The following is an 18,705-nucleotide window of genomic DNA, read 5'->3' as shown; positions in this document are numbered from 1 at the left end:
GGTCGAATTGCTGCAAAGAAACGACTACTAAAGGACACCCAATAAGAAGAAGAGACTTGCTTGGGCCAAGAAACACGAGCAATGGACATTAGACCGGTGGAATCTGTCCTTTGGTCTGATGAGTCCAAATTTGAGATTTTTGGTTCAACCGCCGTGTCTTTGTGAGAAAAGGAGTAGGTGAACAAATTATCTCCGCATGTGTGTTCCCCGTGAAGCACGGAGGAGGAGGTGTGATGCTAGGGGGGTGCTTTGCATGTACACTGTAGGCTCATCTTAGAATTCAAGTCACACTTGACCAGCATGGCTACCACATCATTCTGCAGTGATACGCCATCCCATCTGGTTTGCGCTTAGTCACACTATCATTTGTTTTTCAACAGGACAATGACCCAAAACACACCTCCAAGCTGTGTAAGGGCTATTTGACCAAGAAGGAAAGTGATGGAGTGCTGCATCAGATGACCTGGCCTCCACCAAATTGAGAGGGTTTGGGATGAGTCGGACCGCAGAGTGAAGGAAAAGCAGCCAACAAGTGTTCAGCATATGTGGGAACTCCTTCAAGACTGTTGGAAAAGCATTCCTCATGAAGCTGGTTGAGAGAATGCCAAGAGTGTGCAAAGCTGTCATCAAGTCAAAGGGTGGCTACTTCAAAGAATCTAAAATATAAAGTATATTTTGATTTCTTTAACWCTTTTTTTGGTTACTACATGATTCCATATGTGTTATTTCATAGTGTTGATGTCTTCACTATATTGAAAACTTCCACCTTGCATTGGCCATCCCATTCAAAATGTTCTGGACAAGTCACTGCCTGTAGGCCTACAACACATAAACAGTATGTGCCCATTTTTATTGTAAGATGGTTAGCCGTCCAATATCATGAGAACATTTGAGTCGCACAAAACAGTTTTTTCTAGTGTTCAACCGCCATATTATGCTTGACTGCTGGACAGTAAAGGCCTGATAAAATGCGTGGCCTTCTCTAAGGGCCAGTAGTGGGAGATGACACAGGGATGTGGCCCTAAGCTGCCTTTTGAACAGTTGAATGGATGTGGAGTGTGGAGGCAATCTGAGTCAGAGGCAGTGGGTGTCAGTTGGAGATAAATGCCCTTTTGAGTTTATATCAGTCAGGGGTCAGTGGAGATCGTTCCTATCAGGCCGTGCGTGGATTTGTTTCTGTTTTGACTGTTGAAMCCGTCTATAGTGGAGGAGGTGTGGCCTACAGGGCTCCATCCAACTGAGTTCACAGAGCCTGTACTTAAAGGTTAGGCTTACTAGGAGGGAGGAGACAGAGCCTTTTTTACATTCAGCATCACTACGTCAAGGGAAATATAGTATTCTTTCTAACAAAGACATATTTATATGTTTCAAGATGTTGTGTGTCCCTGGAAATAATCAGAATTCTTGTAAACATAACCGTTTTGAAAACATAGCTTGTCGAAAAAAGTTGTCTCTTTGCACAACTAAAGCCGGGTATGGGGTAATTTGGGACAAGGTCAGTTGAGCTGCCATGGGATAAGTGGGTGATAGTGTCCTGTGACAGTGGGTGATGGTGCTGGTAGGTCAAAGTTTAATTCATGGAATGGGGGTGTGGTATATTGTATATCTTAAATGTATGCCTACATTCAAATATAGATCTCGCTGTTCAATATGACTTACCCTTCCATTTCTTGACCAGTTGTATGGGTAAGGGATGTTATTTCGATGTGCCAATTCGTAGGCAAGTTCTCTGCATTTGAGGCAACTAAGCCCATGAAACTGGTCCTGTGATTCTTGATATGTTTAGCAAGCTCAGACTCCATGTCATCAGATAAGACCTTATGTTCCTGCTCTGTCATAGCCTCTCTTTCGCACAGGTACRTGTTTGTGTTCTTTTTTGTCAATGTACCTCTTCAGTGTCATTCAGTCTATTTTATTTAGCCCTTGCTGCTGCTCAAATGGACATCTTCCCTTTTCTTACTTCCTTGGCTGTTCTCGCAAGAACCTGAAGGGGGGTTTGCCCCGGCTTGTTTTACGTCTGTGTACACTGGACATGATGATGTCTGCCTGTAACAATACAAAATGCACTACGATGCGTATTATGCATAAAACTGACTAAATGTAGTAATTTGTATGAGGCATGGTAGCCATTGGCTCAACTTACCCCATGGCAAACATGTTGACTACTTTTGTCCACACAGCTACAAGGATGCACTTTCATGCTACACTCTTAGACAAAAAGGTACTATCTAGAATTTAAAAGGGTTTTTCGTCTTTCCTATAGGATAACCCTTTGAAGAGCCCTTTTTTGGTTCCAGGTAGAACCCTTTGAAGAACCTTGTTTGGTTCCAGGTAGAACCCTTTTGGTTCCAGGTAGAACCCTTTTGAGTTCCATGTGGAACCCTTTACACAAAGAGTTCTACATGAAACATAAAAGAGTTCTACCTGGAACCAGAAAGGGTTCTCCTATGGGCACCGCGGAAGAACCCTTTTGGAACCCTTATTTCTAAGAGTGTAGATTTAGGACCTCTTATTGACGCTTATAGAGACCCCAAATTATGTATCTACTTTGGTTTAGATACAAGCATCATGAAACCTATAACACAATACATTAATTTGACTTGGTAAAAATCTGTGTTTTGGACCTAACTTGCTTACCACTTTTTCCATGTGGTTTCTTCACAGACTCCAAGAAAATATGACATCTTTGTAAATATTTGGTCACATGGTTACTTTTGTGTATGGTTTCCTAGAAACAAKKGGTGGCTCAACTAACCATTTGACTCAACTTACCACACTYTCCCCTAGTATGGAAATACAGGTGGTACGGTAATATTACAGCTGGAACTTCTTGGTTTCCTAATCTCAGTTTATCTCCCAGTGAGATGTATTTTAGTGTGTCAGACCTTAATGGTGATAGCAGTTCCTGTCACTTCTCCTGTGCTAGGTTCCAGATGTCTCCAGGCGTTTCGTGTTGATGTGAACACAGCAGTCTCTCTCTCCCACCAGGGAAAATACTGTATGGCATAGAGAGAATCTCGTGAGATACCAAATTGGCAATTCCAACCTGATTCTCATTTTCCCCTTATCAAAACTATTCTCTATTTCTCACGCTTGTTTTTSTGCTGATTTGGGTTGAAGTGTTCCTCCCTCTCCTTGCTCAGTTGGCTGTGAGTCTGCAGTGAGTCTGACCTAAAATGCTGGGCTTTGTCACAGCTAAGCTGCCCAGCTCTCCTGCTAAAAGGAACAAAACGCTCTTCAGGACCTTGGCTGCAGACACTGCATGGCTTTGTGTTAGTGTAACTTTGGACCAATGCTACATAAAGAAGTGAGAATGACATCAGGGCAGTTATGTAAGAAAGGGAAGTGTTGAGCAAGTGAGGAGATTAGAGGAAGGGAGAAAGCACTGTTTTATTTTTTTGCATGCCTCATCCTGTCCACCATTATAGAGGAGATTGCAGGTAGGTGTGTGTGTGTGTGCAGACCAATGTGTATCCAGTGTGTAGATCATTATCAATGATTCTGGGTATTGATCAGCTTCAGAGCAGCAGCAGCAGCCGGTGAAACATAGAGGCTGAGGAGTTTTTTTCCCCCTTCTTAGTGACGCCCATGACCTTTACTCTGTTGGTAACTAGGGACCTGATTGGTGCTGTGAGTGACAAACAGGCTGAAGCTGCTGTGTCAAAGCTGTAGCATGTCCCAGCACAGAGAGCCTGTCAATCAAACTCTTTGGTGGGTGTCAACTGCACATGGTCATTCAGAGAGGGCACACAGGTCAATGACTCCCTACACTATGTTATCATGCTCCAATACTCAGGGTGGGTTGGTGGGTGGTTGTTCCGTTTCAATAATGACTAGGAGCGGAACCCACAGGAAGTGGGTGGGATTAGCAGCTGCAGAGAGGAGAGGCAGAGTAGTGGTCCATAAACACACACACACACAGGACGCCCAGCCTGTAATTGAGTCACTGTTGCATAACTCTCTAGCCAGGCAGTGGGGGGTCGGTAATAAGGGCTGAAACACTTTCCCAGACCCAGTGCTCAGGTCGAGACATTGTGATTCGTGACTAGTGTTTGAGGTTATGCGGGGAAGGCAGGATCACTCCTTCCAGGATGCTCCTCTCCTGTGGCCGTCACATTTGTAGACACTAGTGGAATGAAAAACAGTTGTTTCATTTCAGCTCCTAGATTTAGATATCTCTACCCTTACAAAAAAGGAATGCAGTTTTGAAACTGCAGTAACTGCAGTCGACTGTGGTGTTTTGGACGCAGTAATTGCAGAATAACTGCAGTGTACTGCAGTGTAACTGCAGTTACTCTGCAAAATTACTGCAGTAAAAAAAAAACGTATTTTGGACGCAGTATTTGCAGCGTACTACAGTTATACTGCACTCTAACAGCAATTGTTTTCCGTAAGGGTATTTTCTAATTACACTGTAATTTTAGAAGTATTATCTTTGCACAGGAAATACCTCTCTGATTGTATTGTGATATGGATACTTAATGTGAGTGCTATATCTGTTCCTATCTACAGGCTGATGTTTACCTGTCTACAGGCTTGTGTGTATTGGGCGGCAGGTAGCCTAGTGGTTAAGAGTGTTGGGAAAGTAACTGAAAAGATACTGGTTCAAATCCCTATGAAGATACTGGTTCAAATCCCTATGTGAAAAATCCCTATGTGAAAAATCTGTCAATGTGCCCTTGAGCAAGGCACTTAATCATAATTGCTCCTGTAAGTCTCTCTGGATAAGAATGGTTACTAAATGATGTAAATGTACTGTATTAAAGGTGCAATGTATAATGTACCTGTGGTTCCTCTCCCTCCTCAGGCTGATGCTAAGATGGTGTGTGACGTGGTAAGTCGTATGGAGGACACTGAGCCCTACTCTCCTGAGCTCCTGGGGGCTATGATCCGCCTGTGGTCTGACTCCGGCAACCAGGAGTGCTTCAGCCGTGCCCGAGAATACCAGCTCAATGACTCTGCCCAATAGTGAGTACTACTTTACCTCTACTGCCCCCCACAGGAGGACCTAGTGCTGCAGGATCAATACAACTCTCATTACTCTGCTCCAATCGATGAAAGTGTTTATGGATCACACATACATAAATGTCATCCACTTACTACATTAATTGATGTCCATGTGACATTAGTCATATATAACAAATATGAAGTAACTATTTTGTGTTTTATAGACAAAGTAGTTTGAGGCCCAAAGTGATTTGGTAAATTCCTATGCTAGRTTGTAAATCAATTGGTATCAAACACACACACTACCGATCAAAAGTTTGGACACACCTACTCATTTTAGGGTTTTCCTTTATTTTTTACTATTTTCTACATTGTAGAATAATAGTGAATATATCAAAACAATGAAATACCACATGGAATCATGTAGTTACCAAAAAAGTGTTCAACAAATCAAAATATATTTTATATTTGAGATTCTTCAAATAGCCACCCTTTGCCTTGATGACAGCTTTGCACACTCTTGGCATTATCTCAACCAGCTTCATGAGGTAGTCACCTGGAATGCATTTCAATTAACAGGTGTGCCTTCTTAAAAGTTAATTTGTGGAATTTATTTCCTCCTTAATGCGTTTGAGCCAATCAGTTGTGTTGTGACAAGGTAGGGTGGGTATACAGAAGATAGCCCTATTTGGTAAAAGACAGAATCCATATTATTGCAAGAACAGCTCAAATAAGCAAAGAGTAATGACAGTACATCATTACTTTAAGACATGAAGGTCAGTCAATACGATGCCAAGAGTGTACAAAGCTGTCATCAATGCAAAAGATGGCTATTTTAAGAGTCTCAAATAGAGGTCGACCGATTAATCGGAATGGCCGATTAATCGGGGCCAATTTCAAGTGTTCATAACAATCGGAAATCAGTATTTTTGGGCGCCGATTTAAAAAAAATGTCTTTTAATTATTATTATTATTATATTTTTTACACCTTTATTTAATTTTTATTTAACTAGGCAAGTCAGTTAAGAACACATTCTTATTTCAATGACGGCCTAGGACAGATTTTTAACATTGTCAGCTCGGGGAATCCAATCTTGCAACCTTACAGTTAGCTAGTCCAATGCTCTAAACACTGATTACATTGCACTCCACGAGGAGCCTGCCTGTTAGCGAATGCAGTAAGCTAAGGTAAGTTGCTAGCTAGCATTAAACTTATCTTATAAAAACAATCAATCAATGACTGTCATTGCTCAATGTGTACTTAACCATAAACATCAATGCCTTTCTTAAAATCAATACACAAGTATATATTTTTAAACCTGCATATTTAGCTAAAAGAAATTCAGGTTAGCAGGCAATATTAACCAGGTGAAATTGTGTCATTTTCTCTGCGTTCATTGACACGCAGAGTCAGGGTATATGCAACAGTTTGGGCCGCCTGGCTCTTTGCGAACTATTTGCCAGAATTTTACGTAATTATGACAACATTGAAGGTTGTGCAATGTAACAGGAATATTTAGACTCATGGATGCCACCCGTTAGATAAAATACGGAACGGAATAAACGTTTTGTTTTCGAGGTGATAGTTTCCGGATTAGTCAAAGGTATATGGTTTAGAAGAAATAGTCGACGCGTTATAATTCCTGTAATACTTGCGGCTGAATTTTGAAAGGGGTTCTTCGTTATTTTACCGTTCATGTCTTCCATAGAGAATGTCTTGATCTACTTCAATAAGGTCTGTGTTTCGTGAGGCTTAAACCGCCTCGACGTTTTGATACCCGTGTAAATCTCATTAGGATAAAGGTAACGTTTGTCAACATATTTTCATAAATCCACTCTACAAAAAAATGTATCTTCGCTTATATTTAGCCAATATTGATCAGAGTTACCTTGTCCTATGGATATCTACACAGTTATACAATTGGCACGGTGATGTAAGCCTACACGAAACACAGACCTTATTTTAAGTGAATCTAAAAAATATCCTATGGAATAAATGAAGGAACCGCTTTTCAGATTTTGCTAGAAGGTGTCATGGGAATTATGACTCGCACTTTGGTTGTCAATTCTTACCATGCCCATTATTAAAATAGAATTTCCTGCATATAGAAATTAAAGTTTTTGTTTTCAACATTCATCACAGGTAACTTAAACTCTATTTTTATTCAAACAGTTGAGAGTATTTGTCTCCTAAGCAGACTCTTCAGTATCATTGTCACTTCAGAGCTGTGTGCGGTTGTGTGTATTTATGTATTATATTAAGTTAAAATAAAAGTGTTCATTGTTCATTCAGTATTGTTGCAATTGTTATTATTACAAAAATGTGTGTGTGTGTATGATATATATATATATATTTAAAAATATATATATATATTTTAAATAAATCGTCCGATTAATCTGTATCGTCTTTTTTTGTCCTCCAATAATCGGTATCGGCATTGAAAAATCATAATCGGTCGACCTCTAGTCTCAAATATAAAGTATATTTTGATTTGTTTAACACATGTTTGGTTACTACATGATTCCATATGTGTTATTTCATAGTTGTGATSTTTTCACTATCATTCTAGAATGTAGAAAATAGTAAAAAAATAAAGATAAACCCTTCAATGAGTAGCTGTTCTAAAACTTTTGACCTGTAGTGTATGTATGATCAGGGCCTAAAATTAACAACCAGCCCTCACCAAATGACAATGCAGGTAGATTTTGGCATCGGTGGGTAAGATGTCTATTTCACCAGCCATGTTTGCTGGTGGACAGGGCTCTACAGTGCGAGCATTTCCCTCGCATTTGTGAATAAAAATYGTCAAGTATGATTACATTTATAGCTAAATAAATGCTGCAGTAGCTTTTTTCAAAGTATTTCTGCCRTTTTGTTCCTATAGCCTATCCCACCTCAAGCTTCAACACTGCCTGGCTGGGAACTGTGCGCACATGAACAACTAAGTGAAGGATTCATTTTTAAGAGTGCTGCGCACAGGCATAAAACTCAGTCTATTTTGCTTGAAACAAAAGTCTACTGAAGTGAGACTTTGTCCTTGTGTTTCTTGGTTGTTTTTCAAWGTTTGAGTTTCAACTGCTAGGGAAGAGAAGACAAGGCGGCTACTAGTCAGGGGCTGCAGTCCAAACTCAAAGTAGACRGCCCTCAGCCCTAAACCSTCATCCTTTGAATGACGTTTTACATCCGAGTGTTTGGAGAGGGAGAGATGTTTGGAGAGGCAACGTCCTTGGTGGAAATCTTGAAGTTGTGCTTAAAAACAATCAACCTATAGCTATTAATGTACCTAGCTAGCTAACAATTCTGTCAGCTAGTTAGCTACCCATAGCTGGCAAGCTAGTTTTATAGTTTGGTCATTTATTCCAATACATTTCAGAATTCCCAAAAATATGTTTATGAAGCTAACTACGTTTTATAGGCTCCTCACTACGAGACTAAACCAATTTGCCAATGCTAAAATCAATGTAATTTTTATATATATTTTTTTTTGCAAGCTAGCATCATGAATTGTTGGTCATATCAACCATACAAGTGATCAAAGTTCTTTGTTAATTGGACCTCCACTTAAGATGGCAAACAAACTGCATCCGGTTTCGATGGGGATTCMCCAGAGGGAAAGTGGCTATTGCGAGGGCTGAGGGGGTAAAAATAACATGTTTGGAATGCAGCCACGCTCTCAATCTCACAGGCACAAACATGACTTGAGTCACATTACYAYGGTAACCATTAAAAGGGCAGGTGAACATTTYTGTCTCATCTGTGATATTTTRGTTAAAAGACTCGGGTCATAAAATATTAAATTAAACAATATACCACATTACTTCTTACTAGTAATAGATGTATTGTTTTTAGAAACATTACAAAGCATGCTCATCTGTTATTTTGTGTTTTGTTGGTGTAATTTTAGCAACAACCCCCCAAAAATTGGTCTGGTTAAAAAATCTGAGTTGCTGGAAAGTAATCTAAAAGTAACTGAAAGTAATCAGATTACATTACTGAGTTTGGGTAATCCAAAAGTTATGTTACTGATTACAATTTTGGACAGATAACTGTAAACGATTACTTTTAGAAAGTAACCTACCCAACCCTGAGGACTAGTGTGGAGAACAACAGCGTGTAGAGCAGCAGTGATACACCGTGACACTGTAGACTGGAGCAGGATAGAGAGGGAATGATTATAGGACATAGCCAGTAGCAAGTGGCTCAGCTTCTCTGAGGTGGCTTAAGCCCATAGTATTGCATTCCTGAGAATTCATTTATATTAGTGTGTCCTGCGAAAGGTCACGAAACACATTTATTTCACATTTACATGGAACTCAATTAATTGTGTTGTAAATGTCATAGCATTTAGGAATGATGTTTGATTACTGGTAGYCCAGTATTTCATTCACGAACTTGACACACCATGCAGAACTTGACGAATTCAGTTTTGTCCGGATCTGCATTATAGAAACGTTGCATAACACTTTGAGGTGATATGGATGGATATGACTATCAATGTCTTTTGACATATGAAAGCAGCCCACATGATATGTAGAGTTAAGAGTCATRGTACTCAGAGCAGTCTCTCTCTCTCCCCTCTCTCTCTCTCTCAATGGCCCTGGATATGACCTCAGTGATATATTATCAGTGTGTGGATGCGCTTCATTTGTGACCCATTTAGTTTCAATGTGCACATTTATTACACTGGTAAAGTGTCTTCTCAGACAGTGCTCTTGTGAGGAGTATGTTTACCAAAAGCACCATTTTAAGATTTGTAGTCAAAATACACATTGTTCTTCTCATCAATTGAAATAATATGTTGCTATTTAAAGAATAATAAAAAAAGATAACAAGTATATATCATACCTCCCAACTAGATCATACATGGCAGCCATTTTGTGCTACAGAGCTCACCACCCATCAGCATCGCAGAAGCAATGCTGTGATTTACCACAAACTTTGCCAGAGGCCCATCAGATAAGTTGTTACCATGTGTGGCTCATCCCCACTCCCTGGCTGTGCTTAGGCCACAGCCCTACCATGCCACTCTGAACTGTGGTGTGGTTCCGGGAATCAAGAGTGAAATTGTGTGTGTGTGTGTGCGTGCRCAATTTTTATTTTGAAAGCACAATATAAGTGGAAGGCCCCCCAAGTGGAAGGCCCCCCAACCCCAAAAAACATGAAAATATTTTTGGGGGGAGGGGGAAACCGACTTCCTGCAATTATACAAAATGTTCCATGTGGCAGAGAGAAACGTGTTGTTTTTATAGATTATGTTATGCTTTTTTCTTTTTTTTTRCCATGACAATTTTGCCTTGAGAATTTCCTGCTACTCTAAACATTTTGCTTTRAGGCTAAGAGAAACTGTTCGTTTTAAARTAACTGTCCAGTGAAAATCGTACTTTTAAAAGTTCATTTTGTTAACACATACCTAAATAATGTTGACTCATCTTACACTCGTATTTGTGGCCAAAATATAAATGGGAAAACACTTCAAAAACCCCACCTCAAACTTGAATCTCAAACAGAGCGTTTAAAAAATGCTGAGGAGGATGAGCTGGGCAATCAGCGGTCTACTCGCATTAATATTGTTAATGATCGGTCTACTCGCATTAATCTTTTTAATGATCGGTCTACTCGCATTAATCTTTTTAATGATCGGTCTACTCGCATTAATCTTTTTAATGATCGGTCTACTCGTATTAATATTGTTAATGATCGGTCTACTCGCATTAATCTTTAATGATCGGTCTACTCGCATTAATCTTTTTAATGATCGGTCTACTCGCATTAATATTTTTAATGATCGGTCTACCGCATTAATATTTTTAATGATCGGTCTACTCGTATTAATATTTTTAATTGATCGGTCTACTCGTATTAATTTTTTAATGATCGGTCTACTCGTATTAATCTTTTTAATGATCGGTCTACTCGTATTAATATTTTTAATGATCGGTCTACTCGTATTAATCTTTTAATGATCGGTCTACTCGTATTAATCTTTTTTAATGATCGGTCTACTCGTATTAATATTTTTAATGATCGTTATATGCCCACACCATTCTGTTGTTGGTGTATGCCCACACCATTCCAACACAGAAAAGCTGCTTTATAACATACTTCATTATTTTTTAGAAGGAAAACAATTTCACTCATATTGTAATTCATTATAGGTCATATTTCATAGGAATCTGGAAAAACTGGACAGTTACTTTAAAGGTTGACTTTGGGCAAAAACGCAAAATAAAGGCTTTAAAAATGTATAACTGATCAATGCATCACCATACCAGGTCATTTCATGCTTTAAAATGTTTTATGAATAAGATATTTGGCTACAGTAGTGTCATTTCTTACTGATGTCCACAGCAAATACATATCCGGTGAAATGACATCAACACATACTGGAGGAGTTACTGGCTAGCTACAAGTGGCTAGCTTAGCTAACGAACTAGCTTACACATCGATTAACCACCATAGGCACACCCCATTTCTGTTTTAAAATTGARAAAGAGGAGGAGTTGGACCTTTTTTTTTGTGCCCAAAGTCGAGTGTAAAAACACATTTCCTGCAATTCTACACATTTTACCATTCCTTATCACGTGTTYATATACTATCTGGGGGGCCTCAAACCAAAACATTTATTAATAATATTTCACTCATATTGTCATTAATTCTAATATGAAGAGTTACTCATATTTATTTTAAAGAAATGATTTGGGGGGACGAATCAACCTGTTCTGACATGTCCCCCCCATCCCTCGTGGCAATTTCGCCTATGCCAAGAATCTTCCAACTGGAATTTTGGGGAAACCAGAGAATTTATTGAAAGCTTCCAGAATTTTGCAACCCTAGGTATACCACAGGACACTCTGTTTTCTCTGTTCTTTTCTTTCAGTCCTCTACTTTCTGATCTCTCTTTTTTCTGTGAATCGTTCTCTTTAGCGCCACCTCTTTCCTTGCTATTTCCCTCCCCTTGATCTCACCAACTCCTTTCTTTCCCGCCACATCAACCATCCCTGCTCCCCTCCCTCTCTCCTTTCCTCCCTCTCTCCTCCCTCTCCAACACCAGCCTGTGGAGTGATTGGAAGCAGTCGACAGCAGGCATGGTGCTGAGAGGTTTTGCCATGCAGAGCACTCAAGCTGGACAATGAGGAGGAGGGGAAAGGGGGAGAGAGAGAAGGGTGGATGGTGTGTTTGGGAGGGAGTTACTGGCAGGGAGCCAGTAGTAAGGGACAGATATGAGTCCCCCATACAAAAGAGAGCCCCCTCCTACGCACCCCACCTCTACACCATTTCAACAGACCCCAGATGACCCAGTCTTATCCTCCCAGCATAGATAGAACCTCATCACTATTCATATTGCTAGGGAGAGTATGACGCTCACAGCACCACTGGGTCTCAGAGCCACAGAACTGCTATWTTTTCATGACATATTACATCAGATACCAGTCCTCAAATCCCTTGGGATTGTATTCCTCGTATTAGTCATTGGTGGACAATATGGATGTTAGTTTAATGAACTCCAGTAAATATTTCAAGGGAGGTTTGGCTGAAAGATAAGGCAGAAATAGTATTTCATTCAAGACCACGCTGATATCCAGTTAGATAGAAATGTTAATTGTGTCATGGCAGAGGAGTAAACACACTTAGACACGTTCTGCTGCTTACTCCTCATTGGACTGTGCTCTTTCTGTTCCAAAGTAGACGGCTATGAAACTATGACACTATTGTATGAGACAAGTTACCACTCACAGTCCTTCATGGAAATCCCTCTTATATAGACAGCTGAAATTTGCATTGGCAGTTTTTATTTGAGGATAAACAATACATCATAATGGGGAGAGAGGCAAACACAGATAGGAGGAATGGAAGGTAGAAAGGAGAGAGAGAGAACAAATCAGTGATGGACAAAGAGGGGAGAGACCGAGAGGGTGGCAGAGGAGAGTGTGCTACCTTGTAATATTGAAACAGTAAATGTAAGGAGAAGCTGTAACCTATATTCTCATTATATCTTGTTTATGCTCTTTTGGTTTAGAAGAATAACTTATAGAGGGGAAATGTGCTTTTTGTTAGGSCTGGTTGATATGTTGTAAAAACTGATATTGTGGTATGAATAAGATGTGCATGAATCAAACATTAATTGACAGTAATGACTGTGTTCCCTGTTGTGTTGATGTCGCCGCCTGGWTGCAGTGAGGTTTACTTCATCTCTCTGTGCAGGTGGGCTGGCCTGTTATGGCAGGGCAGGGTGAATCCGCTCTATGGAGTATTTTCATCTGAATTGAAATGGCCATGTCAGTGTTAGACACACTCTGTAGAGATGTGACATCTCATTCCACTTCCAGCAGTTGCATCATAGGTCTCCCCCACTGCTCTTCCTCTATCTCCCTGGCCTGCCTCCATCCTCTCTTTCTTTCTTTCTTTTTCTTTGTTTGTTTGTTTGTTTCTCCCTGTGTCCTTTTCTCTGCCCCCCTCCTTATATTATGAACAGGGAAGCAGTATTATGGACACAGCCATAGGCACTACTGTTAATGAGCTGCATTAGTGCTGGGCAGCCTGCCACCCAAACAGAGAGCGTGGCAACGGATGCAGCACATTTACCACTGAACATTGGCTTGTGTTAGTCATGTATCAATCATTTCACGTGTACACACATTTAAAAGCATTCAGCAACATACTGTACTGCGGCTCCATGCGGTGTTGGGTTGTGTTGTGCAGTGGAAGTGCCCCCCTCATTGAGTCGTGTCACCAGGCCAGTGTGTGTGCCAGTTTAAGTGTAGTTTTCTTCAAGTGTCCTCTACCACATTACTGGGTGCTGACTGTTGGTTAGTCTTGGGTGTGATGAACCTCTACCACATTACTGGGTGCTGACTGTTGGTTAGTCTTGTGGGAGCATCCACAGCCAGAGGGATAACCATGCAGGTCGAAGGTAGCTCGTGATATCGTGGGTGGAGTGGATATAACCGCATGATTAAAAAGCTAGTCAGCGACATCAGGTAATGGTGGTATGAGGGTGGATCAAGCATTGCCAAGGACTGAAAGTAAGTGAGGCAGACGCGCGTAATGTGGTAGGAGGGTTCATGACGCCGGCAACCTGAACCAACAGTGCAGCCGCAGTAATGTGGTAGGGGGTTTCATGCCACAAGGACTAGACAGCAGGTGTGCAGGCACCGGGCTGTAGTGTGAGCGGAGGAGTGATCAAGCCAGACTAGACCAAGCAGTCGCAGCCGCAGTAATGTGGGTGAGGGTTATCACAACACAAGACGGAAGCCAGCAGTGAGCACCCAGGAATGGTGGTAAGAGGACTCATCACACGCGCCGCAAGACTAACAGAACAGTCAGGCAGCGCGCGATAGATGGTGGTAGAGGTTCATGCACAGCAAAGAACTGAACGCGAAGCAGTCAGGCACCGGTACTCGGTGGTAGAGGTTATCATCACGAACACAAGACTAACGCACAGCGAGAGCACCAGCTTGAGTGTGGTAAAGGGATGCATCGACCCAACCAATGACTGAACAACAGTCAGCGGACGGCATGTAATGGGTGGTGAGGTTCATCACAGCCCAAGATAAGCCAACGAGGTCAGACCCAGTAATGTGGTAGAGGAATCATCACAGTTTCCCAGACTAACCACACCGTTCGAAGTCACCGCAGTATGTGGTAGAGGCATCACCAACTACACAGCAAGGAGTAATGTGGGTACAACGAAGATGAACAGCAGCGGCACGGTAATGGGTAGACGGATCATCATAGCACCAGACTAGACCAACAGTCGAGCACCCAGTAATGTGGTAGAGGGATGTCATCAAACGCAGAGAGCTACCAACAGTCATGCACCCAGTAATGTGGTAGAGGTTCATCACGACCCAAGACTAACCAACAGTCAGCACACCGTAATGTGGTAGAGGTTCATACAACACAAGACTAACCAACAGTCAGCACCAGTAATGTGGTAGAGGATCATCACATACACCAAGCCTAACCAACAGTCAGCACCCAGTAATGTGGTAGAGGATCATCAACCAAGACTAACCACAGTCAGCACCCAGTAATGTGGTAGAGGATCATCACACACAAGACTAACCAACAGTCAGCACCCAGTAATGTGGTAGAGGATCATCAACCACAAGACTAACCAACAGTCAGCACCCAGTAATGTGGTAGAGGATATACACACAAGAGCTACCAACAGTCAGCCACCCAGTAATGTGGTAGAGGATCATCACACAGACTAACCACGAGTAGCACCCGTAATGGGTGGTAGAGGATCATCACACACAAGACTTAACAGACAGTCAGCACCCAGTTAAATGTGTAGAGTGCATCACTCACAGACTAACAACGGTCAGCACCAGTATGTGGTAGGGTTCATCACACCCAAGACTAACCAACAGTCAGCACCCAGTAGATGTGGGGTAGAGTTTCATCACACCACGACTAACCACAGTCAGCACCCAGTATGTGGTAGAGGATCAGCAGCACACAAGACTAACCAACAGTCAGGCAACCCAGTAATGTGGTAGAGGATCATCACACCAAGACTAACCAACAGTCAGCCCAGTATGTGGTAGAGGATTGCACATTACACCAAGCACTATACAACAGTCCGCACCGTAATGTGGTAGAAGGTCATCACACACAAGAGTATTAACAACAAGTCAGCACGCCAGTATATCGTGGGTAAGAGGATTCAGACAAACCAGAGATTAACCAACAGTCCAGCCCCGTAATTGTGGTAGAGGATCATGCACACACAGGATTAACCAAAGTCAGCACGCAGTAATGTGGTAGAGGAATCATCAACACAAGACTAACCAACAGTCAGCACCAGTAATGTGGTAGAGGATCATCACAGCACAAGATTAAACAACAGTCAGCACCCCAGTAATGTGGTGAGGGTATCACACACACCAAGACTAACCAACAGTCAGCACCAGTAATGTGGTAGAGGATCATCCCAACAAGACTAACAACAGTCAGCACCCAGTAATGTGGTAGAGGATCCATCAACCAGAGACTAACGCAACAGTCGAGACCCAGTAATGTGGTAGAGGTTCATCATCACCCAAGACTAACCAACAGTCGACACGCAGTAGACATGTGGTAGAGGATCATAACACAAGACTAACCAACAGTCAGCACCAGTAATGTGGTAGAGGATATCACACCCAAGACTAACCAACAGTCAGCACCCAGTAATGTGTTAGAGGTTCATCACACCAAGATAACCAACAGTCCAGCACAGGTACTGTGGTAGAGGATCATCACACCAAGATAACCAACAGTCAGCACGCAGTAATGTGGTAGAGGTCATCACACACAAGACTAACAACAGTCCAGCACCCAGTATGTGGGTAGAGGATCATCACAGCACAAGACTAACAACAGTCAGCACCAGTAATGGTGGTAGAGGATCATCACATCACAAGCCTACGAACAGTCAGCACCCCAGTAATGTGTAGAGGTAATCTCACAGCCGACAAGACCTAAACCACAAGTCAGCAGCGCCAGTAATGCTGGTAGCAGGATTCACTCACAACAGAGCTACACCGAACAGTCAGCACGCAGTAATCGTGGTAGAGGCTTCATCACACGCCAAGACTAGACAACAGGTCACGGCCAGCGCAGTAATGTGGTAGAGAGTTCATCACAGCACAAGACTAACCAGACAGTCAGCACCCGTAATGTGGTAGAGGATCATCAACCCAAGATAACAACAGTCAGACCCGTAATGTGGTAGAGGATCATCACACCAAGACTAAGCCACAGTCAGCAGCACAGTAATGTGGTAGAGGATCATACCCACAAGACTAACCAACGAGAGCACCGAAACCAAGTAATGTGGTAGAGGATTCATCACACACAAGACTAACCAACAGTCAGCACCCAGTAATGTGGTAGAGTTTCATCACACCCAAGACTAACCAACAGTCAGCACCCGGTAATGTGGTGAGGTTCATCACACCCAAGACTAACCACAGCAGCACAGTATGTGGTAGAGTTCATCACACCAAGACTAACCAACAGTCAGCACCCAGTAATGTGGTAGAGGATCATCACACCAAGACTAACCAACAGTCAGCACCCAGTAATGTGGTAGAGGATCATCCACACAAGATAACCAACAGTCAGCACCCAGTAATGTGGTAGAGGATCATCACACCAAGACTAAACAACAGTCAGCACCCAGTAATGTGGTAGAGGTCATCACACCCAAGACTAACCAACAGTCAGCACCCAGTAATGTGGTAGAGTTTCATCACACCCAGAGACTACAACAAGTAGCACCCAGTAAGTGTGGTAGAGGATCATCACACCAAGACTAACCAACAGTCAGCACCAGTAATGTGTAGAGGATCATCACACCAAGACTAACACAGTCAGCACCCAGTAATGTGGTAGAGGTCATCACACCCAAGATTAACCAACAGTCAGCACCCAGTACAGTGTGGTAGAGGTTCATCACACCCAAGAACTACAACAGTCAGCACCCAGTATGTGGTAGAGGATCATCACACACCAGACTAACCAACAGTCAGCACCCAGTAATGTGGTAGAGGATCATCACACAAAGACTAAGCCAACAGTACAGCACCAGTTAATGTGGTAGGGACACTTGAAGAAACTACACTTACTGGCATCACACACCACCACACACCAGACACACACACAGACACCACACACACAACACACACACACACAACACACACACACACACACACACACACACACACACACACACACACACACACACACACACACACACATCACATACAAACATTTCTCTCCTTCATCTGTGTTTATGTGTAAATGGTGAGTGCTGTGAGAGACTTCGCTGGGAAGCTGCAATATTTGGCAGCAGTGTGTGAACATTCCACCCTGGCCACTGCTGGTGACACGACTCAATGAGGGGCGACTTCTACTGCACAACACAACCCAACACCGCATGGAGCCGCAGTACAGTATGTTGCTGAATGCTTTTAAATGTGTGTACACGTGAATGATTGATACATGACTAACACAACCAATGTTCAGTGGTAAATGTGCTGATCCGTTGCCAGCTCTCTGTTTGGGTGGCAGGCTGCCCAGCACTAGCAGCGTCATTAACAGTAGTGCCTATGGCTGTGTCCATATACTGCTTCCTGTTCATAATATAGGAGGGGGCAGAAAAAGACACAGGGAAAGAAACAAACAAACAAAGAAAGAAAAGAAAGAAAGAGAGGAGTGAGGCAGGCCAGGGAGATAGAGGAAGAGCAGTGGGGGAGACCTATGATGCAACTGCTGGAAGTGGAATGGATGTCACTCTCTACAGAGTGTGTCTAACACTGACATGGCGCATTTCAATTCAGATGAAAATACTCCATAGAGCGGATTCACCCTGCCCTGCCATAACAGGCCAGCCCACCTGCACAGAGAGATGAAGTAACCTCACTGCAACCAGGCGGCGACATCAACACAACAGGGAACACAGTCATTACTGTCAATTAATGTTTGATTCATGCACATCTTATTCATACCACAATATCAGTTTTACAACATATCAACCAGGCCTAACAAAAAGCACATTTCCCCTCTATAGTTATTCTTCTAAACCAAAAGAGCATAAACAAGATATAATGAGAATATAGGTTACAGCTTCTCCTTACATTTACTGTTTCAATATTAACAAGGTAGCACTCTCCTCTGCCACCCTCTCGGTCTCTCCCTCTTTGTCCATCACTGATTTGTTTCTCTCTCTCCTTTCTACTTCCATTCCTCCTATCTGGGTTTGCTCT

General features: G+C 42.2%; 1 protein-coding gene across 3 annotated transcripts in view; it reads left to right on the top strand.

The window, feature by feature from the left end:
- Positions 1–18,705, top strand: part of LOC111962357 (guanine nucleotide-binding protein G(o) subunit alpha) — a 145,390-nt gene that overhangs the window by 106,782 nt on the left and 19,903 nt on the right. For all 3 annotated transcript variants that reach the window (XM_023985399.2, XM_023985401.2, XM_023985400.1), the window contains exon 4: positions 4,808–4,968. In XM_023985399.2, coding sequence (XP_023841167.1) covers positions 4,808–4,968 — 161 coding nt within the window. The remainder of the gene's footprint in view (positions 1–4,807; positions 4,969–18,705) is intronic.

This window comes from Salvelinus sp. IW2-2015, linkage group LG4q.1:29 (genome assembly GCF_002910315.2).
Source record: "Salvelinus sp. IW2-2015 linkage group LG4q.1:29, ASM291031v2, whole genome shotgun sequence".
NCBI lineage: Eukaryota > Metazoa > Chordata > Actinopteri > Salmoniformes > Salmonidae > Salvelinus > Salvelinus sp. IW2-2015.
Note: the sequence above shows the minus strand (reverse complement) of the source record. Positions and strands in the feature narration are given on the sequence as shown.